The 25,124-nt window shown below is 34.9% G+C and overlaps 1 protein-coding gene across 1 annotated transcript; it reads right to left on the reverse strand.

The window, feature by feature from the left end:
- HMGCR (3-hydroxy-3-methylglutaryl-CoA reductase) lies at positions 1-24,695 on the reverse strand. The gene is made up of 20 exons (XM_051992144.1): positions 24,617-24,695; positions 20,871-21,058; positions 19,997-20,108; positions 18,679-18,766; positions 18,225-18,309; positions 16,945-17,050; positions 13,818-13,924; positions 13,585-13,701; positions 12,895-13,055; positions 12,274-12,521; positions 12,004-12,164; positions 10,191-10,385; positions 8,582-8,740; positions 8,290-8,447; positions 6,129-6,234; positions 3,936-4,106; positions 3,363-3,503; positions 3,102-3,260; positions 2,510-2,664; positions 1-2,416 (listed from the first exon to the last, which is right to left on the reverse strand). Exons 2-20 carry the CDS (start codon positions 21,033-21,035, stop codon positions 2,371-2,373), a joined length of 2,640 nt encoding a protein of 879 aa, XP_051848104.1. The 5' UTR covers positions 21,036-21,058; positions 24,617-24,695; the 3' UTR covers positions 1-2,370.
- Between the last annotated feature and the right edge of the window lie 429 nt (positions 24,696-25,124).

Below are 25,124 nucleotides of genomic sequence, written 5' to 3' on the forward strand. Positions count from 1 at the left end.
TTGTACATCAAAGCACACTTTTTAAACTTTATTTTTTTTTGGGGGGGGGGAGAAGAGGGGTTGGCAACATGGCAAATATGGAAATGTTTTATATGACTTCACATGTATAATCAATACATTTTAGCTTGCCTTAAGGAATGAGGGAGGGATAAAGAGAATATAACTCAAAAATTTTATGTGTAGTTGGGAAATATTTGTCAAGATGAAAACATTTTAAAAATTAATGTAAGCCTTGTTGGAGGCAGGAAGGGCAGTACTTTTAGCATGTATTTGTATACCCAGCACTTAGCACAATCCTGCCACTTAATAAATGCCTGTTGACTACAGCAATACAACTTAATTCAACAAAGATTTATTGAATGCCTACTTTCTTTACTAGACGCTTTCTTTATGTCATTCGGTCCTCTGACCTTGGGGTGAGCCCATCAATAAAGGTCACTGCTTACACTTGATAAGAATTAGCTTATTTTTCATTGTTTACTGAAACTGGAAAAAAAAAATTCTGTACCAAAATGTATACAACTTAGTAATTGTACAAAAGGTTAATTCTGCAAGACAACGGCTGGTTAAGTTACATTCACTAAAATGAACACTGAACTAACCTTTCATTGTCAATCCAATGAAAAGTTCAGATAAATAAGTCACTGGCTGAAAATAGTCAGTAAACAAGAAGCAGCTCAAACTCCACATACAAAAGGAAAAGTGAGTCTTTGATAACAGTATCACAGAAAGAAACATTCGTGGGTATTACATGCTACTGCAGCATCACTGGAATGTATCACAGTCAATCTCCAGACACTAGCTTCATAAGACTGACACTTAAAACATTAGAATGGACATAATACAAAATAAGAAGTTTTTTCATTTATATAAAACTTGCATGTTAAAAAAAAAAAAATACAGCATCTCCATCACGTTAGGTGTAAATGCTTTTATGGGACCATCAAAAAGCCTTGTGTCAAATGTTCTGCAATTACCAACTCTCTGGCTACAGGGGAAAAAAAAGTACATAGCCCCTCTGGTGCTCATCCCTATGGCTCCTTCATTGGCTGGAAAGCTCACTGGTTAAGTCCTATTTAGTCTCCTCATTAGAAATTAGAAGTAGGCCAGGGCTTTCTGGATAGCATTAAAGAACACTACGTTGGGCTGCCCAAGCTCTAGTACTTTTTTCAATGTACAATTTGATTTGTATTTATTTAACAGTTTCAATAAACTCCTAGCATCAGAGGCATTATTACAACATATACAGTTTGATACAATAGTTTACAAAAAATCTATGAGGAACTGTTTTTAGTTAAATAAATTACAGTAACTTTCTTTTAAGAAAAGAAAACTGGCTTAGAGAAAGATTATCTTTTCCTCAACAAACTTGTGTTTTTCAGGTTGAGTTGCACAAATAGAGGCCATGGTCCTATACCTGATCTATGAAACACCCTAATCTAAATGACTTAAACTTAAAAGGTTGATGTTTTAAAGAGAAACATCTGTTAGAACGGTTGCATTGAAATCTTTCTTTAGTAAGTGGCTCAAAGCTTCTCCTGTGTTTGCTAAAGCTTTATACAGATAGACATGTAATAGCCAATCTGCATTTGGACATATAGTTAAGTTCTAAAAAAGGAACTTATCAGCTTCCATGAGTAAAAGTAAACACAGTGATTTTTGGTACTTCTGGCACAGAATTGTTACGTACTTTATGTAGCACATTATTCTGTGGTCTGGTAAGGAAAAAAAAAAAAACTTCAATACTTTTTCCTTAAAAAATTAAAGCAGAGTCCCCTTAAGAGTTATAGCTAAATGCGCTAAAAACTGAACTAGAATGGCACCAAATGGAATACAATGAAAAACTTTTACTCTTCTTTCTTAAAATCCTAAGGTTTGCACTTAATAATTTGAATATAAAAATCAGAAGTTTTGATAACTAAAATGTAATTAACTATTACTTTAGGCTAAAAATTCTATTTTTTACCCAGGGGGGAAAAAATCTCCCATTGATCACCATGAAATTTGCATATTTATGAATCTCACCAAAATCAAAAATTATTTTTCCAGCTTATTCTTTTTTTCGGACATGAGCTGGTATTTACTAGCTGTGGTACTTTGATGCATTAATACCTAAGTTGAAGTGTTTCAGAAAAACACAAGTATGCAGAACACTAAACTCTTGTCAGATCTGGAAAAGAAACTCTTCATGGAGAAGTAATCTTGAACCACTGAAGCCAGCTGCCTCCCTGAACATGTCTAGTTGTCCTCTCGACAAGACATTGCACTGTTTTTTTGTTTTTTTTCTTTAAATTCACAGATTTTCTACATTAGTCCTCTTTTAAGATCCCATTCTCATGAGAATGCTTGAGTTCAGAACTTCAGTGACACTCAAGCCAACTTTTTGGTGCAGAGCTCTTGTAGGTTTAATTTTGACCTAGAATATAAACGACAAAAATGATGAGACATTACATGCCAGGTAACACACAAATTATTCTCTTATTTTGAACTTAAAATCCTGCAGTCTTACCTGTTGTGGATCATGTGGCTTTTGACTAGGTGTCCTGCAGCCAATGCAGCCATCAGTGATAATTCCCCAGCCATAACGGTACCACATACTATTTTTGCAAGTTGACGGGCATTTTCACCAGGGTTATCTTTGCACGCTCCTTGAACGCCTAGCATCTATAGCCAAGAACATATTTTACCCTTAAATCATACCAAAAGTTTGCTATTGAACAGACCTTAGAAGGGTGAAGGGGTGAATTTATAACCCCTAATAATGTAACATGGTGTAGATCTGACAACCATTTTTCCTATAAAGGTACATGGCTATCGTACCATGTGAATTCACTTTGTGACCAGCAATACATTCAATAATATTAAAACTACTGTCATTAGTTCAGCCAATCTATAGAATGTTATGACACCTCAGGAAGACTGATTAGCATGGTATCTATGTTCAAACATGCTTATTAGACTTTTAGGAAAAAAAGGGAACAAAGGAAATGTAATGAAAGTATTCAGGTGAGCTCAATGTGATGGAACTTGGCTATAAGAAACAGAATAAATTCAGGCAAACTGCTTGGAATAGGGTTTTTTTTTTTTTGATGCTTTTGTACCTGCAAACAGGCCTGCTGTGGTAGCAGGTTGGTTCCTCCACCAACAGTTCCTATCTCTATGGATGGCATAGTACAACTGATATACAGGTCTTCATTTAAGGTTCCTGTTGCTTCCATAAGAGTGATGCAATTAGAGCTGCCCACATTCTGTGCTGCATCCTTTAAAAAGAAAAAGAGAACATGAATGAGATACCTAATTCCCACACTTCCCTGAGATTTTGAGCAGTAAAACAGAAAAGAAAACCAATTCACAGACTTTACCTGACCACAAGCAATGAAGATGGCAGTTACAATATTGGCTGCATGTGCATTATAGCCTCCTATGCTACCAGCCATGGCTGAGCCCACCAAATTCTTGCTTATATTAACTTCAACCAAAGCTTCTGTAGTGGTTTTTAATACCTAGAAAAGAAACAACTATTTAAAAATCCTTACTTATTGCTTTTAATATTTGCCTTTTTTTTTTTTTCCAGGAGTGGAAGAGGGAGATACCAGCTAGGAGAGTATGTTTCCCAGAACTAAGGGATAGGGAGAACAATTCTACTCCTAAGGAATCAATCCCTGCCTTCACAAAAATATCACAGAAATCACCGAAACATGTCATGTTTCCATGTAGGCCATAGGCTTTGCATCTTTGGAATTAAGTATACATACTCCTTGAACGCCTAGCATCTACAGCCAGAGAACATAGGCTTGCTACTGAACAGGCCTTACAGGGTGTAAGGGATGTCTCTATAGGTCCTAATAATAATAAAAAATGGTCCAGAGTTGGCAACACTGTGTTAATTTTTCTTAAAAAATAATACAGCCTTTGAATCTGATTCAATTACTTACTTCTTTGACAACTCTTGCTGGAATGATAGCTTCACAAACAACAGATTTTCCTCTTCCTTCTATCCAATTTATAGCAGCAGGTTTTTTGTCTGTACAATAGTTACCACTAACGGCTAGAATTTGCATTTCAGGGAAAATTTCATTAAGTTTTGCAAGTGCTTTCTCTGTACCCTATAATGAAAAAATAGATACATTAAATCACATGTTTACTTAGCTAGTCTATCATTTCAATGATGTAAAGAGCTTCCTCCATAGACAGACTAGATATGCGATAGAGTGCTGCTACCCTTGGTTGTTTCCTCCTTTCACAAAAATCACAACCCTTCTATGAAGACTTAGTAAAATTGTCTTTGAAAATTGATGCAACTCCAAAATTCATCATCCTGCAGCTATTCTGAAGCCTTTTGAGGCTGGGAAGATGTACTAAAGCTTATGTTTTCCTGCCTGGGTCTTGGAGTCCTCAACATCATACACAGTCATTGGCTTAAGATTTTATTAGTGCATATTCATGTAAACATATAAAATGTACTGAGTTACTGCCATCCATGCTAAGGAAACCACCTTAGTAGAACTATAACTGCACATATGACTAATTGAACAAATATATTTATAAACTACAATGACTAAATAGTTGTAGAATAAATAGCTGTTTTTAGAAACAATTTTGGCAACTAAATATAAAAACCCTGCATCCATCATCAATCATACATAAGTCATTTTTTTTCCCCGAGTGGAGCACAGCTATGTCCAACTCAAGGGGGAGGGGAAAAAAAAAAAGGCAGCTCTTTGTCAGTAGCTACGAACACACTTTGAGCTATAGCTCTCAAAAAATACTTCAGTGGTATGTATGTGTTACAAATTACTTGAAACTAATAAATGAGCAGTAAATCAGTTATTTAAACATACTAAATTACTGCCTGGTGGTCTGAGTTACCAACCTTTCCAAAAGACATTAAGATCCTATTTCAGCTTTTTTCCCCTAATCTAGGATTAATATTTTTTGTCTCCATGCCTATTCTCAAACTATCAACCACTGGCTAAAAATTCATGTCCATTTACTGAAATCTCTGCTCTCCTTCTAGGAAATCAGCTCAGAAGCTCTTTCCCAAATCAAGTATTCTCTGATACTTTTTACTAAAGTATTCATCACATTTTCATTTGAATTTTTGTCTCGTCTTTCCTACATGATTGCAAATTCCAAGAACTTTAAAAAAATATATATATATGTATATATACACATACATATGTGTGTGTGTATGTGTGTGTGTTTTAAATACTTTTATATTGTACACGTGTATACATACATATATGTGTGTGTATATATATGCATAATATGTTTATGTGTTTGATGAATTGTAAGAAAAAGAATCCTTATACTGCAATTGATCCTTAAAGTATAAATTCAAGCACTGGCACTTTATAAACCTACATAGATTTAGTTACTGCTTTTCTTTTCCTTTCTTTGATTTAATTATGAAATAGGCAACCACCAAAAATCAATCACTGGTCCAACCAGCACAGATCTAAATATTAAAGTGGGTTAAGACATGTTAGGAAAATAAAATGTTAGTCAAATATTTATCTTCTTGGAGGAGAATAACATAAGTACACAGCAACACATGCTGATGACACTTCAAACATACTTCAGTGTCTCCTAAATCAACATTTACTAAAGCCAAGCATTATGCTAAGTACAGGGGATACTATCCAAGGATGTATTTCAAAGAAGGAAGTAATATCTACTTGGAAGAAGTTTACATTCTAATAGATAGGTACTTATAAAAATATATAAAGTTAGGTACAAATCAATAACGAAGTGATTAAATATAAGCTCTTTGGAAAAAAGAGCAGTAGCTGCTGAGACTTCATGCAAAATATAGTGTTTGAGTGGTGTTTTGAAGAGAAAGAATATCATATAGTCATTAGAAGGGTATATTAAGACAATTATTTGAAGTTAGCATCTAAATTTAAAGTGTCCAACTATGAAGTGTTAACTTCAAAATTCTCTGTTCAATTTTTTTAGAGCAGGGCTCTACAATTTAGAAATGATAGTGTATCAACACTTGAGTCAAACTGAACAACTGTAAAGAAATCAAACTGAATTGAGGGTGGGCCAATTAATGTGTCTCACTAAGTGATGGGTCTATAGTGTTAAAGTCAAACACCAATCATATGCATAACTCAAGAGCATACCTTTGAAATCATGTTCATTCCCATGGCATCCCCTGTTTTGGATTGGAAACGGATATAGGCATTGCGACCAGCCAGACTAATGTGCACTTTCTCAAGACGTGCAAATCTATAAATGAAATCACCAAAGAACATTAAAATTGAAAGAAGTCTTAGGTCTGATCTACTTCAAACTCACTTTATAGATGAATCACTTGAGGTCCAAAGAAATTCAAATTATTCATAAACATTTCTTTTGTAATCAAGTGGTATCTCAGAGACTGCCTCAACTATGTCTCATTCAGATGATACTTGAGCTATAAACAGATGTACCAACAAGAGAGACAAAAAAGTGAAAACTAAAACATACTGACATCAACCTAGCTTTGTTTCCAGGTATTTACTTTTGTACAGAGATTTTATTTTCTAACATACATTTTCAGTACTAAAAAGCAAGCCTATCCCACACTAAACAGTACAAATTCAGCCATTACCTTCAACAGTACTCCCCTGCTAACCTTGGTGAAGTCAAGATTCATGTTGAGGACAAACCTTAAGACTTTGGTTCTGATTCTCTTGAAGGTCAATCATGACTGCTTTTCAAAATCTGACCTCCCCTCCTTCCCACTCCCCTATTTATTCTTCATGACCTTCGCAACATGACACTACTATACTCGTTATTTTTTAATTTATTAAGACCCTCCTTTTAATATTACCGAAAGTTTTCTTGTATTGTTTCCCCTTTTTACATTCTCAGAAAACTATACCTTGTAATAAAAAATTTTAAAAAGAGGAAAAAAAAAAAATTCCAGCAAAAGTGATCAAAACATTGGGAAAAAAATCTGACATTATATACAATTGTCCAACACTCAGATAGGACTACTCCTACTCCAACCTCCAACTTTTCAAATGAGTGGAGCGAAGTTTCAGACTTTTCCCTCACACCTTTTATTCCTTTATAGGCCTACACACCCCCTCTTCTTCATCCTCATGTTTTTTCTATCTGTGAGAGATTCTTTGCTGAATCATTTATTAGATCCCTGTCCTCTTCTTGCCTTTTAAACACAGGAATCCCCCAAAATTTGTCTTTCTCTTTCTTATTTTTCCTCGCTTGGCATTCTCCCAGAGCTTGACCTTTATATGAAGATACAGACAACTCCCTAACTTCTTCCCTCCCATTCCAATTCAAAGTTCCAAGCGCCTATTAACTAGCTTCACTTGGTCAAGTCTCTAACAAGCTCCTAACTGAAATAATCCTGCCCCCTAAAAAACTTTTTACCTAAAACTTATTTAAGTTGATAGCACCACCATTTTCCTAGTCAATAAGTCTTATGTTTAAGGTATATAGAAAATATTTAGAATTATTATATTTTATTTAGTATGATACCAGCTGTTGCCATTTGTGTGACAATGCTTGTCAACTAATCCCTTTGACTCAGTTTCCTCATGTATAAAGTAAGTCTCTTCCAGTTAAATATCCTTTGAACCTATTACCTTTTCTAGCTAATTAGCTTTTCTCATCTTGACTTGTTAATTGTCTTTCCTGGAAGTCATCTAGCTTCAGAATCTTTTTTTCATTTTTGGCTTTCCTTCACTAATACCTATATTGATTCCATGATTCACTCTTCTTGATATCCCACAACCTTAGTTGGGGCTTTCAATTCCTCTCATCTAGTCAGGTAGAAAAGTCTAACTGGTCTCCCCCAACACTTCCAATCCAACATATATTCTGAGCTGCCAGATTAACCTTCCAAGCACAACTGTCATCATGTTGTTCCCTCTTAAACTAGTCTCACAATCCTCACAATTTTATCTATACAGTAAGGTGCAAATTCCTCAGCTCACTTTTCAAGAGGCTTATGTTATGAGTAACCTTGCAAACATCAGCTTCCTCATACACAGGAACACATAAGTCATCTTGCAAAGTCTTAAAGTGCTCTGAAAATATTAAAGCACTATAAAAACATCAGCTATTATCATGATCAACAATTTTTGCCTACTTCTAGGGAAATAGATTTCAGCCTTCTTTACCCTTGCCCTCAATTACTATTACTGAATTTACTTAAGTGTCTCTAAAGCTAATTAATATATTATACTATCTTAAGCAGTTATCATGGCATTAATGAAAATATCTTCATATCCTAAAATCTCAGACACATTCACTCTCCCACACATTCTCATTCACCTGCTGGTACTGTCAAATGCTTCCTTTATTAATTGAAAGCCTTCAGGACTTTCAAGCCAAGTCTTCATCTTTGCAGAGTCACATGCACTGAGAAATCTTACTACAGGTCCTCGGGTCATTCCATCTGCTAAAACACAGCTAGTTGCTCCTCCACCAAGCTAAATTAAAAAATAATCAGTCAATTAGTTTATTATCATTAGAGATTTACATCTTAAACAAGAAAAAGAATTCTTCTGCTTGTCCCCAAATTGCCCTAATCACCTTGCCAGGAAGAAATGAAGATAGTACTTACACATATTGCTCTACAACCCCTGTTGGTACTAGCCACAAGACAGCCTTCAGTGGTGGCCATAGGGACCTGGAATTCTTTGCCATCCAGATAGAGAGGCCCTGCTACTCCAACAGGAACAGGCATGTATCCAATAACATTTTCACAGCAAGCTCCCATCACCTAAAAGGTCAAATGATGCAATGAAATACTAATGAGATTGGGATTGTGGTCACACACATATTCAATTATACTACTGCTTTTTTCTTAATACCTACCTTTTTTCAATTAAAGTCTTTATATTCATTTTGATTTGTTTATATATATATATATATGAAATATATATATGTGTGTGTGGTACACCCCCCCCAAGAACCCAAAAAGACAAGATTTTTTATATGTTCATTTTTACATATCATAGGATCATAAATGCAGAGAATAAAAAGATGGACAGGAATTTAGAGGAGTACTCCCCTCTAATTACAGATGAGGAACTAAAGATCAGTCCAAAATCTCACTCAAAGTTAATACAAGTGATAAATAAGAGAGTTAAGATTTGAATCCCAGTAAGTCATTTTATGGATAGATGAATTAAGAGACTTGTACTATGTCCCACAAGTGATAAGAGGCAAAGCAAGGGGCTTAAAACAAGATCCAGATTCCAAATTCATTTGTAGAGTAAAACAATAAACTCTAATAAAACAAGACCAAAATCCTCCTCACTTCTCAGATTTAGGTAATTCCTGAGCCACTTGCTATTTAAATTCTCTCAACTTCAGTAGATGGCATGGAAAATTTCAGGAAACATCTATCTATAAGTTACTTATGTTTGTTTTACTGCCCAACTGAAAACCATTTTCATGTAAACAAACTAAATTTAACTATGTAAGAACAGAAAAGAAAAAGGGATTACTACAGATGTGATGTTCTAATTATTCTCTTTCAATATAATTTTTCTTAGATATGTTCCATAGTTATTCATTCATTCATATGGGTTTTTTTCTAAACCTTAACAGCCTAAGAAAGTATAAGTATATATACACTTATATATAAAGCATAACAAGAAAGAACAAAATTTCAATGATTTATCTGCAATGACAGTCAAAATCAGTAAGAATTAGCCTAGAGCTCTATCTAGTTAAAATAAGCAAAATGGATTTTGAAAAGGCTAAATATTTTTGGATCAAAATTGAACTTTTCCATTTATTGAATAAAATGTGTACATATAAATATATTCATGCATGTAACTGATATTCATAAATTATGTGTATACAAACCAGTTAACACAATAAAAGAATCTGCATATATATTAACATCTATATATACATATAAATAACTGACCAAATAGTATATATAAATCATATGTATGTACATACCTGTTATTAAAAAGAGAAATATTTGTTGAATGTATATATGCAGATATGTATATACCAGTATATAATAGTGGAAGGGGAAAGAAATACTATTTTTTTATATTGTATCATAGGTACAGCACCAAATGATACTAAAACCTGGAAGAACATTAGCTATTCCTAAAAAACACCCCCTTCATATTATTCATATTATGAAGTCTAGTTAAGGAAAAACATTTTTAAAAGCTATAAAATACAAAATTTCTGTGAAAACGACTTACCAAAGAATAATTATAATCTCTATATGGTAAATACTGTAATGAACAAGGTTCAGGAAGCTTCTTAGATAGCATTTGTCGGCGAATGGACACACCTCGCTCATGGGTTTCCATCAAAGTTTCCAATTTGTAAGCTGGAATATGCTTAGCATTGACTAATCTGATGATCTCAGCATCACTGAGGAATTTTGCACCTTTCTTAAAAAAAGGAAAAAAAAAAAAAAAGAAGGGGATAAAACTCCTCTAAGTTACACTAATGGATTGTAAACTGCTTTACCTTTACATTATTAAGACATTTCATATAACTGTATATAGTCTTAACCAAACAAAAGTCATAATCAAACATATTAGCACATAAAAACATCATTGAAATTTTGGAAAGACCTGGTTATGCCTACATTATTATTCTTAAGAGAAAAAAATGTACATGAGTTGGCAGTGATTTGTATAGCTATGTTCAAAGGACTCTAATGCCACCCCCATGTTCATTCCCTCCACTGAGGAAGCCCAAAACAAAACTCAGCTGATCTATTATTTATGATGTCTAAAATTCCTGCTTCACTTCATCACCCTGGGGATAACTTTCTTTGAAATTAGCTAAGCTGGTTTTAGGTCAATTACTGGATGCATTTGTTTACCAACTTGATAGAATCCACCACAATTTTACAGCCTTCCAGAATTTAGGATCACCATCACACCATGAAAAAAAAAAAAAAAAGACTTTAATGGAAAAGTATTCTACGTGTGGTCCAAGATGATCTTGTTAATATTAGGCCTGAAGAGGAAGGCAGGTGAAGGAAAAAATGTGCCACATTTCCACTAAATCATAGATAGCACTTCAAATCTATGAATGATGCCCATAGGAATCATGAAGAAGAATATCCTCTATCAGATCCTAACAAAATTTAATAGCTTTTATTTTCTGGCTAACATCAAGAGTTGGGATCTGTGACTTACAATAACATAACAGAATACAACTTCATACACCACGGGCTTAAGTGAAACATATCCATCAGGTAGTGTATTTTCATCTTAACCAAAATTTATCTATGTTTTTAAAGAAAATAAATCTAGCAGCTAAGTAATCAATACACTATTTATTATTATGGAAGTCATAAATCTTAGCATGTATCCCTTTATATGATCAAAATAGTAAAGGCAACTTATGTTCTACTAATCAGTCCAGCTATTTGGGAGCGTACTATTAATGTATGGCAAGATAATGGATAAAATTCTCACACATGTTAACTTAAGAGGGAATAAATTTAGTTTAAAGATCAAATGAGACTGTGATGGTGAAAAAAAAATTGAAAAGTTTAAAGCATTACAGTAAATGTAATTATTATTACCACAAAATTATGTATGTATGTGTGTATGTGTGTTTGAAAGTACCTAGTAAAATCCATAATTGCAATGGAGATTCAACATTGTCCTTTTTCCTACACCTAGAGATAAGATAGGAAAGATAGCTTACACATATATGAAGGAAAAAGGATTTTTAAAAAACCCAACTCATCCCCAACCCCCAATATACACAAAAATAAAGACTATACTGAATACTAGGCCCATGATTTGGCTATAATAGTCTATATTATGCACAGTTAGCTTCCAAGTCCGGCTAAAAAGACATTGTTCAAAGGGCAGTAACAGGAAAGAGATGGAACACTATGAATACACAATTTGTTTTTGCAATAAAATATTTGTTTCATCTCACACTTCTAAACAACACAGCAGCAGGATGATCAACAACTATTTGACAACTGACATCAGGACTTTCTGCCTAAAATCAGATTAGAAATTTGTACTTTTTTCTTACCTCTGCATTTTCAAGTATCTGGAGACATTCTTCATTAGGACGGGGCTCAGAAGGTAGTTGGATTTCAGGCTCAGTGCTTGATGCTGGACGTGCAGAATTACCCACAACAAATGCAATCTTTGCTGCTTCAGTTTCTGCCAACAAGGGCTTTATAACCTCCTCTGTTTAAAATAAAGAAGGTCCACCAAAACACATTTAGGTTACAAAGATTAGTAGCAGACAGAACTTATCAATGAATGCTACTTCTTGAGAGGATGGAGATGTACACACCCTTTCTGTCTGGGATACACTCAGGTTCCTCTTCCATTTCCCTGTATTTCTGCCTAATTCTGGCTGACATAGGCTCCCGTCTACAAGAAGGCTCTGGAGTCTTCTTCTGAATCACCGCAGGAGATGTGATGGGATTTTTTAATGAGAGTGTAGACTCTGTTTCTGCCTGTTCAAAGAAGATGTACTTGACAGCCAAAAGGAGAGCTAAACTAAGGGTGATCATCTGTTCAATGTCCATACTGATCATTCTAAATAAAAACAAGAAAATCAGTGTTAATTTTCACTGGCATTAAGTTCCAACTAATAGCATAATACTGAGACAGTAGTGAAATGATAAAATAAAAATAATTACATGAACTGTGATTTGCATCACCCTGATATAAATCTTAGTGAGGAAGTGCCTTCTCCAAGTTGCAATATAACATATTTATGAAATCCAAAGGAGTTACTTGAAATGCATAGAACTTAAGTGATCTGGTTGGGTCACAAAGCTAAAGTGTTATAGGAAGAATCGGAATCTGACTACAAGCCCAGAACTCTATTCAACATAAATGCTATCTCTATAGATAAATAAGACAAAGATAAAAATAAATAAAGTAATTCAGGCAAATGTTAACTTACTTAGAAAGATAAAACTGCCAGAGAGGAACATTAGGTTCAATTCTTTTGGACACATTTTCATCCAGTCCTAAAGCAGCCTTAGAATTTTCAGTTGTACTGTTTTGAGATGATGGATCAGCTATCCAGCGACTATGAGCATGAACAAGAACCAAGCCTAGAGACTGAAATGGGAAAAAAACTTGTTTCAATAGCCTTATCTATACTACAAAGTTAAAAAAAAATTTTTCTAAAGGACTAAAGCCAACATTGCCAGAATGAAGGATCCATAAAAATGAGGTTTTTCCAAATAGTTTTAGCCAAAATGCTATACTCTCCCATTTATCATCTATATTCTGATGGAGATTAAATTTTTCCTATGTTCAATAAATGAATGAGTTAAGTATCTGATTATCTGATATCAAAGGAAAATAAAAGTTCTCAGACCAAACATGCTGACCCCATCTACAAGCTAACTAAAAATATTTGTACCAGCAAGCTATTAAACAAAATCATAGGAAATATAATAGAAGTGACATAGAAATAGAAGTTAATAAATACAGAGAGGATAAAAAAATAAAGGATAAAAAAAAACAAGAAAGGGCAAATACATGTGGGGGTTGGGGAATGAAAAACAGGAATGGGGCAGAAGATGAAAAATAAGACAATGTATGGAATATAGGACATTTTCTTTTAAGGAAAAGAAAAACTTGCCATAATCATCTTGACCCGTTGAGTTACAGGATTTGGTTTATTTTCTTCTTCTTCTAAAACACGGGCAAAATGACTGAGTTGCCATATAGGACGACCTTCACGACTCTCCCGAGACAGCTAAAATAAAATAAAATAAAAACTTCATTAGGTCACATTATGCAGAAAAGATTATATTTCTGCAGCTAAAGCTATAAGAAATCTCTTCCTGCTATCACCACAGCAGCCAAACTTACCTCTAGTACCAAAGACACACAAGCTGGAAAGAATGTCATGAACACAAAGTAATTGGCAAGGACTGACATGCAACCAAAGCAGCACATAATTTCAAGTTGTCGAACACCTGTTTGGAGAAAAGGGAAAAGTTTCTCTTTAGAAAGAAAGATACCAGATGGATTCTGAAGTCTCTTTGAGTTTTTTTAATTGAACCTATGATTTTATCTGGTTTAGTGAACTACAATTCCCTACACTCTACCAAGGCAGATCAGCATGTATTTGGTGGCTTTAGGTCAATTTAACATTATCTAGATTTTTGTAAAACATTTCCCAATTACATTTGTATACAGGGGAGGGTGACACCTGCTCTGTGTTACATAGATTATACTGTACAGTTTATGTCCAATGCAGAATTTTAAAGTAGGTCTTCCAGACTCCCAGTCTAGTGTCTATCACCATGCAAAAAATGTCTGTCTTTTAACATTAATAAATTTAAATTACATAATACACTAGACACAAAAGTTTTCCCTGTAGCTAAAGATAAATCAGTCTTAGAGTAAGCTTTTTGATCAAGGAATCAGCAACTCAAATCTGAATGCTAATGTTTACAACATGGAATGAGTAATTTTTTTATTTACAAATACATTTTTACTAGCCCTTTCAATTAATAGCATACTTAGTTTTCTTCAGATTATCACTTTGGGTCACTCAACTGAGATTATAATTCTATGAATTACAAAAACAAACTGAAAACTAGATTCCATGCCAATATTGGAAAAAACACACCTTTAACTGTATGGATATGTATACATACATTGTATTTAACATATACTTTAACATATGTAACATGTATTGGTCTACCTGTCATCTAGAGGAGGGGGTCGGGGGAAGAAGGGGAAAAGCTGGAACAGAAGATTTTGCAAGGGTCAATGCTGAAAAATTACCCATGCATATATCTTGTAAATAAAAAGCTATAATAAAAAAAATAAATAAAAAACCACACCTTTATTACTGAATCAAATCAAAAGTGCAGCTTAAATCCAATGGGTGTTATTAAATGTGCACAACTATAAAAACATGACTTATTTTTATTTAAAGTTGACTCTGAATACATAATATGTAGTCATTTTAAAAGTCCTTCCATTTTAAGGTATTCTATTTTGAAAGGAAAGTCACAAATTATATGCTATGAGGAAAATCATGGCTACTTAAAATGAAGAATGAAGTTTTTGTTAAATTGTTTTAATATATAACAATCTTAAGTCAAAGAAAAAATCAGTTATGTAAAAAGCTTGTCTTGATGTATTTATATTACTAATGCATGTGAAAACACATAGCAATATTAAAAAAACTATAATGCTGATAAGGTATCATATAAAGATGCTTACCAATGCCTATACTACTACTATATGCAAAAATTTTACAATTTTTTTTTTTTTACCATTTTCTGAGTTGAACCATCAGTTCAACTATCCAAGTAAAAATTTTTGTTGCATAAAACAAAGCCTTATAGAAATCCGAAACAAATCTCTAAGTTTTCATTTCCAATCTTGACCTAAATTATGGGCAAATTTAAGAGAATGCTGTTGACATTACAACTTAAGTATTATATAAAACTAATTCTTTTAAAGTGGCATTATCAAAAAGCATTATATTTCAAAACAGACTATTAGAAGTTATTTAAAATATTATTTTTTTATTTAAAATATTCTTTCTGTATTTTCCCAGCTATTATTTTTCTGCTCTTGATCCCAAAAGAGGGGGTACTCTCTCCCATCCTACTCATTTGAATAGTCCTTCTCCAAAGTGAATATAACAAATCAAGCTACTTTTTCTTGTTCTGAGCTATCTTTATGCACTACTTCATTACTATCACATATTCCACCAATGCTTTACTTTTCAAAGGAAATAATGCATTCTTTTTTATCTTTAGGCAAAATCCTACTTATTATCTTTATCCTTTCTGCCCTGTTGATTAAAGTCCTAATTGATTACTCTGTTTAGATCACAAGTACTTTTTTTCTGCACATCTCACACACTTTTCCTTCCAATAAGTTCAAAGTGACTTTTATTTTCCTTGCTCCACTACTTTAATCATACAACTTAAAACTCCTACACTCGCTACCCATGGTTTTCTTTTATTAAATTCGAATAAATGATCTTTGGTTTTACTATGCCCTGTCCCAGATCATCTAATTTCTCTCCCTATCATTTTCTCCTAAGTTTTCTTTTTATTTCCTTCTTTCTCTGTAAGTATGTTAGTCTTTCTTGCCCTTTTAAGGCCTTTCTAACTGAACAAAATCCACTCAGCCCTTCTTCTATAGGATAAAGTATTGTAAATAATAGACATTTGGTGACTGAACAAAAGCCAGTAGTAAGGCAAAAAAAAAGAAATTGATACTTAACACAGTGCCTAGTAAGTTGTAATAAATGAATATTAAGTGATAATACTTGTAGTTCTCTTTTCTGAAGATATAGGAAAACCTTTAATGCCAAAAGGGATTTACTTACACTACACTAGGTAAGTAGTTAACTAAGTAGGGAGAGAGAGATTCAGGTCCAATGATATGGAAATTATAAATTATGAAGGCATAAATCTTATGAAATTTTTAAGATCAGATTCTTTAATTCTCATCAAAGAGCAGCAAAATCTAAACCTAAAGGTATTTCTCTTTAGCATAAAATAGATTACCCAAACATATGCCAGTTTATCACTCCACTCAACATCTTAAAAGGATTTAAGTCAACAAATGGGCCTCCAATCAATCCCAATCATTAACCTCAGACAAGCATGTGGTAGAGAAAGCTGACTTTGTTAGCTAATCAGTGTTTATCTTAACAGATGAAGAAAAGGGAAAACAAAGCATCAGATACTAAAAATCATCCACTCTAAGGCAAATAATTCTCCATTGGAATCAATAAACAAGAGTTCATCACATATAGCCTTACAACAGGTATAGTCCTATTTCCTATCAAACTGAACAAATATTTACTAAATACCTATTACTTTCGAGACATGCTGATATGCAATCAAATTCTAAATATCAGACCTCAGATAATAAATAAAATTTGGTCAGGTCAAATCTAGAAACTTTAACTTATTCCACATACATTTATTCTAAAATATACTGAAAGATAATTACTAACCTGACATGGTACCAACCCCAATCACAAGACATTCAACAAGGGCATCAAGTGTGAAAGTTGGGCCCAAGATTGCCATTCCACGGGCAATGTTTTCTCTTACTTCATCCTAAAACCCAAAAAACCCCATTAATGTTGGCTAAGAAGTGGATATTTTAATTATTTCACAGGTACCAACCAAATATATACCGTCTTACACTTTACTACTTCTAGAAAAAAAAACAGCATCATGATGAACAAATGAAAAACTAGAAGGCTGCTGAAATTTCAATTCAGAGTAGGGAAAAAAAAAAAAAAAAAGAGATACTGCCTTCCTTTCCACTGATCAAAGCAGAAGTAACACATTTCTGTGTATGATCTTTCTTCTAAAGGTGTATTAATCCTTCAAGCCACACCAAAGGTTTATTTTTTGGTTTGGGGCGATAGAAGGTAATGGGAGAGAAACTGAGATGACGATGCATAGGCAGCCTTATATTTTTCCATTTTATAGCATAACACACCATATTATTATAATAAAACCAGAATCATAGTTGTTTTCAATACACCAAGACGGAGTGTATAAGTCTTATCAACCATATAAATAAATAACATCAGAATTAAATTTGGGGAAAAGTTTTTCCAGTGGTCATGCTATTTTTTAAGCAAATTAAAGTTTTCTTTAGGTTGACAGGCAAAGTGGCAGATTTGAAATCACTAGTGTATTCAATATGCTACACTTCAACAGGAAAGAATGAAATAGTCTAAAAGTGAATCACTGACAAAAAGATCCTTTCAATAAGCTGTCCTAAAATTCTAAAAATCTTTATTAAGAGAGAACAGATGATTCCAGACTATGGTAAAATCTGACTAGTAATATACATGGCCTGACTATAAAAACAATGAGTGATTTTATCAGCTATACTTCCAAAATGAAATTCTCTGAATTTTCAAATCAACAGCTGTTACTTTTCACAGTTCCTGGATTTAAAAATATGACTCCTTTTATAGCGATGTACCATGATAATAGTGAATACTGAGTTGGCTGTGGGGTCAGGAAAACTTGGGTTCAGGTCCCACCTCTGATACACACCAGCTGTAGGCCATACTAAGCAAGATGTGTAATTACTCAGTGAGCCCAGCAACTTTCTCAGACTATGAAGTGACAGAGTTTATGAGCTTCTATAAACACTGTAATCATAGGGTCACTCCAAGTTTCTGTACGCAGGAGCTCTACTGTCCTAAGTGTTAATTCATATGCTAAACCGAAAATAAAACCTGTTTTGTCCCCCCCGGGTAGGACTTACCTGTGAGTTAGAACTGAGGGCAAACTTTGCTAAAGCACTGGCTCGAGAAAGGTCGATCAAGAGCAGGAAAAAAGGCAAAGCTTCACTGAAAAACAAGATGATCAGAAATATCAAAAAATCATTGTTGAAAGAGTTTTTTAAAGACCCCACACTACCATTACATTATAGGCATATATTTCAAGAAAACAAGAGTCACTTTCTATTTCCTTCTAGTCTCCACATAGTGAGCATCTGCTCACATATACTGAATACACACACACACACACACACACACACACACACACACATCTCCACCCATCCACATGTGATCCACTCTAGAGTCAGAGAAATGCCATCTGGAAATGCTACCTTCCGAAGACATATTCTGAATCTTTGGATTGTAGTAGCAAAAAATTAATTTAAAAATGTTAACTTATATTTAGACAAAGAGTATGTTTAGATGTTAAATACTCACTTCAGGCCAGTCAACTCTTTATCTAAGAAATGAATAACTACTGTGCTGAAGACAAAGCTTGAGAAGATGGTAAAAAGGCCAGCAATGCCTAAAATGTAAAATCAACAAAATTTAAGTTATGTATCTTCAAAATTATATCCACAAAATTTAATTGTATTATACGTAATAATTCAATAACTATTTCTTAAGTGTCTACTATATGCAAGACATTGTGCCAGGCACTGAGATAAAAATGGGATGGTGTCTGACTTCAAGGAGATTCTATTTTACTGAGTGACCTAATCTAATGTATACAGATTAGTAAATAAAAAGCATACATAGAGTAATAGAAAAACAACTTCACCAGGAGGGAAATTCTAATATCTGGGGAGAGGGAATCAGGAGAGGTTTTTGGCTAAGAGGTGAAGCTTTGGCTAAGCTCTGAATCCCTCCAAAGCTGCAGCATTAAAAGGCAGAGTTAAGAATGAACACAATCCAGATCAGGGGTGAGAGTGTACCACTCATGCAAAGACACAGAGGCAGAAGATGAAATCTCATGGAAGGGGGGAGAGCTAACTGAGAGGAAGGACAGTGTACAAAAAAAGGATTATTATGAAATAAGACTGGAAAGGTAATGGAAAGACAGACCGTGAAAGGGTCTTTAAATGCCTGGTTGAGGAGTTTGAATTTTATCCTAGAAGCAAAGGAGAGTCACTAAAGAACATGGACAGATTTGTGTTTCATGAATATCTCTGGAACTATTGTGAGGGTGACTTAGATTAGAAAAGGCCCAATCAGGAAGCTATTACAATAGTCTAAGCAATCAATGGTTATATCAATGGAGAAAATAGGAATGAAGTAAGAAATGCTGTGGCGTTATTAGGGAAAGAGCAAAATTTGGACGTCATCTCCACAGAGATGATCACTGAGCAAAGGGAAGCTGATACCAAGGGTGAGTAGAAAAGAAAGAATATTCAGGACAGAGTCTTGAGGGATACACATATTTCACAGAAGTATAAGAATGAGAAGTATTAGAAGAGAGAATCAAGACAGCAGTGTTAAGGAAGCCAGAAGAGGAAAGTGTTGGGGTTTTAATGGTACCAAAAGCAACAAGGGAGATTTGGGGTTGCAATTTTTCTAGATATCAATAAACATCTTTGGTTCATTCCAATAAAGAAAAGAAGAATAGCAAATATTTCTCATGTATTCAGGTAAAATATATACCTAACATGGAATCAGAGTAATGGGTTATGTATGCCTACATAATAAAAATAGAGTAGAAAACATGACAATATCTGATGATGTTTGAGCAAAGAAAAGCTAAAAAACAAAAGATTACCCAAAATATATTTTGATCCAAGCTGCCTCAGATTCTGGAACTGGAAATAAATATAAAGGATTGCTATGCATCGTGTGATTGTCAGAATGATAATATCACTGCTTAAAACATCCTGTTATGGGAAGAGGAAAAAAAAAGAAAACATTTTCAAAAATAGTCCCAAAGAGTAATTTTTATACCTCATTATTCTGCACATTAGCATGCTCAAGTAAATACATCAAGTTTCCAAAACATAAAAAAATTACATAAAAAGCCAGTTTAAGAAAAATGTGTTTTGTGTAGTTCAATCAGTTTAGCTATGATAATGCAACAATTATTTGTTACTTCTAAGCATTACAAGTTACTTTGCCACAAAAAACAAATTATGGATACTCCAAGAAAAAAATGATTTTTTTCTTATACTTGAAAAACTTTATTTCCAACCAAATATTACTTATTTCCAGAATATCAATATGATTGTTTCCAATAAATACATGCATCAAATAGTGAAAATGAGCCACAATCGTAATAATGGAAAGAAAGTGCCTTGGGGTAAGAAAAACTTTTACTTCAAGTCCTGCTGGAGATACAAACTACCAGCAGTGTGACATTAGACAACATACTTAATCTCTCAAGACCTCAGTTAATTTTTTCTGACATAAATTAACTTTTTGCATGAATCAAAATAAGGAATTACCATATCAGTAATGCCATACATTAAGAAGTCCAGGACTTAAGTCTACATTTTTCTAAACAGTACACCTATTATACTCATTATATTTTTAAATTGTTACTAACAATAGCACCATCAGACAATTTTTTTAATCTCTAAAATTTAAAACCAAATGAATTTAATATATTTAATACAAATAAAATTAAAACTTATTTAACTTACTTCTTCAAACTTTGGACATTCGTAATTCCAGCCACAGATTTTGTCATTACCAGTAAACATATTCATGGACATCATGCAGATGGTAAGAGTCACAGTCCCTACTATGACTTCCCAAGGATGGGATGCCACAAAGAGGCCATGCATTCGGAAGAGTCTTGACAACATTGTAGCCCCTGAGTCCTTTGATCCTGGAAGACATCAAATTGAATATTCAGTTTATTTTTCACTGCTGTAGCTGGAAGACAGATTTGGTGGAAACAAGTTGTAGCCCTCCATATTTAGTGTAGCACAGTGTTAAGATGAATAGAGTATTATCCGACAGTATTACTAAGTGTAATAGAAACGTATGAGTCAAAAAAAAATTACTCCTCTCAATGAATACAATTTTTTTCATGTTTCTCTAATTTGTTATTTTTGCCATGTCCAAAAATGCAATAATATTCTAGTATAATCAATTACCCTACGTTGTCCAAATTATTGTCCATAGATAGAAAGAACAGACCCTAAAATCTGGTCCCAACTAGACTCTGCCTTTACAAGATTCAAAGTATTTTGCCAGAAATTCTCTCATCTTAATCCCACTGCACTTTTTAAAGACAAGGAGCAGCAGGGTCAAACTACTGTCCCAAAACTTTCCAGGTGGAACCAAATACCAATAAAATTGGGAAATGTTTGAGAAAATAAATTAAAATACAATAGGTAGAGAATATTAATTCGCGATTCTCTAAGTTAAATATGTGGCCCCTCTATTTCTATGTGAGTTTTAAACTATTAGTATATCTAACCCAATAAACTACATAGTATTTTGTTTCATATTAATTTCTGACATCTTAGAGCATTTATTGCTTACACCATATACTATCCTACACCATATACATATGCTATGAAACGGACCTTTAAGAACTGCTTTGCATACAGCTATTTTCCTATGCATTTAAGTAATAGATTCTATTATTCTATATAAAGGTATAGCTGCAACTTGGACCCTAAAAGTGATTATACTATTTGTTTTCATAACCGAAAAGCATTTACTTAGCACTTTGTCTACACAGATGTTGGACAAGACATCTTATCAATTAGATTTAGAAATTTATAATCTATTCAGTGATGAAGACCTAAGAGAAATAAACTAAAAAAATAAATCTGAAAATTTCCCTTAAAACTTCTTTAAATTCCAACTTACAATATAGTGTACTGCAGGAGTCCTATACTATGTAAGTCCTTTACATCTGCAATTATATACTGGAAGATCTAGCCTAATGTATTACTTAGTACGAATATTCTTTGAAATGAATTAACCTATTTTTTTTTTTTACAATTGACATATCAAAATGATTCTTAGTCTTTAGAAAAATAAAAAGGTATGCTCTGTAATTAGTTAAGTATTTAATGTATTCAACTGTATGCTGAACTGAAAGCAGTAGCAAATGATTATTTGATGCTACAAACTTGGTAATATTCTTAAGATACTTATTACAAAAAAAATTTTCAGGGAGCCTGCCAAAATGGAAAGAAGTTTCAATCTCTCACAATCTTGCATTAGTGTCTTCTCTGGTTAGAGTCTTTGTAACATTTGGGGGGAAAAATTAAAATATAAAAAATACTTATTGGCCCACATTCTATATTTCTTACCACTCCTCATAGGACCCTACCACTCAGTATAAATTTTGTAACTAGATTCATTCAGAGTGTTATAACACAATAACCAAAACCCACCTTTTTGGGTACCTGTTTCTCAGAAAGTTATTTTTCTGTTATTAACATTAATCAATGTATTTACATGTCAAAGAATTAGTCTTCAAACTTACAATAAACTTGATCCGCAAAACTACGGAAAAATAGCAGCAAAGAAACTCAGATCAGAGATTTTATTCAACTGAAAGGATATACCTTGGTTTATTCATTCAGAAGGATTGGTTTTTCAATGGCATAAAACTGTACTTTGCCATAACACAAGCAGTTCCAAGTATTTGGCCGAAAACTGATCTTTTATCTCTGATCTCTTGTAGCATACATCACCAAACATTAAAATCAATTAATTTTCATTAACTATAATAAAACTCATATTCACCTAACACAGCTTTGTAGAAGAAAAATAGCATGGCATAATACATTTTGAATAGAATACTCCCTTTGGCATCAGAAAGGTCTGGATTCAAGCTTTCCTTTAAGGTATACTATTGGTAAGACCATAGGCAAGTTAAGTCACTTAAGCCTGTCCCACCCTATCAGTTCAACAATTGCTTCGACCTTCCTGTCCTTTTCTTTCCCAAGCACCTACTAGGTGGCAAGGGACTAAACTAGGTTGCTGTGAGGCTGCAAAAACAAAAAAGATAATAGTCCTTGCCATGGAAAAGCATTATTGACCTGATTGTTTTAAATGTGCAATTTGCCGTCTTAAGGAAAAGGAGGCTAGGCTTTTAGTAACTCCACATCATCTACCATATATTGCTAGATTTACTTGTAGCATATTGTGGATGGTTAGTAAATATTTAATGAACCGAACACTACTACTCTGGCAATGGACCTTTCAAACTTTTACTAAAACATCAGTTCTTCTAATGGGAGATAAGCAGGCTCCACCTGCTTACTTGTTAACATGGGTATTGCTGACTAGAAAGAGAAGATGATTTTCCTTCGTCTAGGCTCAGCAGACACTATCACCTTGAGATCAATTACTGTCACTTATCCTCAATTTAACTGTTAAATTGAAAATACTGGCCTATTAGGTGATCATTTAGGGTAATATGTACTTTGAAAAAAGCAGTTTTTTGTGATCCTGGCATACATTAATTTTATTACTAGGACTCAAATAATAGCCTCTCCAATTTTATTAATAGCTTAGTAACCCGTGCTGAAATTCTGAATGACCTTCAGACTACCCAAAACTCCAAACTAGACGTTTATTCAGTGAGTAAAACAAGAATTTATTAGGTTCTTACACCATACCAGGTACTGAACTAGAAATATCAAGATTAATAAATACAGGATTGGGTACAAATGTTTCTTCAAAAGGATGTGACACCGGTATTTGGGATTTTAGAAGAATTTTTATCATTAGTTTTGCTTTTTCCCCTTTGCTTAATTAATTTCAAGAAATTTTAAGAGCAGAACTGGAGGTGGAGGGGGGAGCTATTCAACACCCTCCCACTCCCCACCCCCACATTCCCCCATAAAAAAACCATTTAGGGTTCCCGAACAGCTAGCTCCCTAGCCAGGTTCTGCCACCCCGTCCACCTTCACTGCTCCGGATAAAGTCGCCGGTAACGAGCCGGTGGTGACTACTAGTTTCTGTTTGTCAAATGTTTCCGGAGCTCTCTCGCCCTCGGTGCGCGGATGCAAAGGGCGTGACCGCTCCTCACCCTCCATACCAAATCCCCTCCCCACAGCCCCCTCAGCCCCCAGCTCCGCCCGCAGCTGCCTCGGGGCGGCGGTTCTCCCGGCAGGTGAGAAGAAAAGGACGGGGATGGGAGGCACCGAACGCTCAGACCAGGGACCCCCGTCCATACGCACGCGTCGGCTCCAGCGGTTGGAACAGCTCGCCGGGGCCTCAAGGACGGAGGGCGGCACCTTCCGCGTCCTCGGGGCCCCACGGGCCGGTACCCGCAGACCCGGCTCCTGTTCGCCACCGGCGGGCAGAAGTCTCCCAAAGTCCGCCAAGACGCCTAAATGCGACCTTGCTCTCCCTCTAGCTCTACTCGCCTCCGTCCATCCCGCCCCTGACCCGGGCAGGCTGCGGTCCTCACCTCGCCGCCGCCCTGGAAAGCCCCCGGTATCCCAGGCTTGGGCGCTCGGACAGCAGTCCCCTTTCAACGGAGACGCGGGGCGGAAGGAACCACCAGTTTACGCACGCAGGGAGCTGAACATGCCGCGGCCAATCAGAGAGGATCGTCCGATCACCCAGCCAATCACTGGAGCGCCTACCGGCCTGACGGCCTTACCTCACCGACGGTCGCCTTAACAACCGCCCACAGCCCTGAGTAGGTTCAGAGAAAGGAGAACGCACCATCTCTCACCATGGTTCGCCAACCAATGGGAAGCCTGGGTTCCGGAGCTCTCGCAGCCTATTGGTCAGTGGTCCCTGGGAGTATAGGCATCAAAGCAGCCTAGTATAAAGGGATAAAGGATGGGAAGGGTGAGGTTGGGAGGGGTTCGCGGAGGTGAAAATGTGGATGGGGAAATTGGGTTGTGGCTGGGAAAAATGGTGACTGTGACGTAGGCATCATTTCAGGTCTGGAATGTGAAGATACAAGT

The sequence above is a fragment of the Antechinus flavipes genome, chromosome 1 (assembly GCF_016432865.1).
Source record: "Antechinus flavipes isolate AdamAnt ecotype Samford, QLD, Australia chromosome 1, AdamAnt_v2, whole genome shotgun sequence".
NCBI lineage: Eukaryota > Metazoa > Chordata > Mammalia > Dasyuromorphia > Dasyuridae > Antechinus > Antechinus flavipes.

Coding starts and splice junctions, on each gene's coding strand:
- HMGCR (XM_051992144.1), bottom strand. CDS start 21,035: ATGTTGTCAAGACTCTTCCGAATGCATGGCCTCTTTGTGGCATCCCAT. Junction 13,925..16,944: donor TGGGGTTGGTACCATGTCAG/GTTAGTAATTAT, acceptor TTCTCCAAACAG/GTGTTCGACAACTTGAAATT. Junction 2,417..2,509: donor AGCCACATGATCCACAACAG/GTAAGACTGCAG, acceptor TTTATATTCTAG/GTCAAAATTAAACCTACAAG.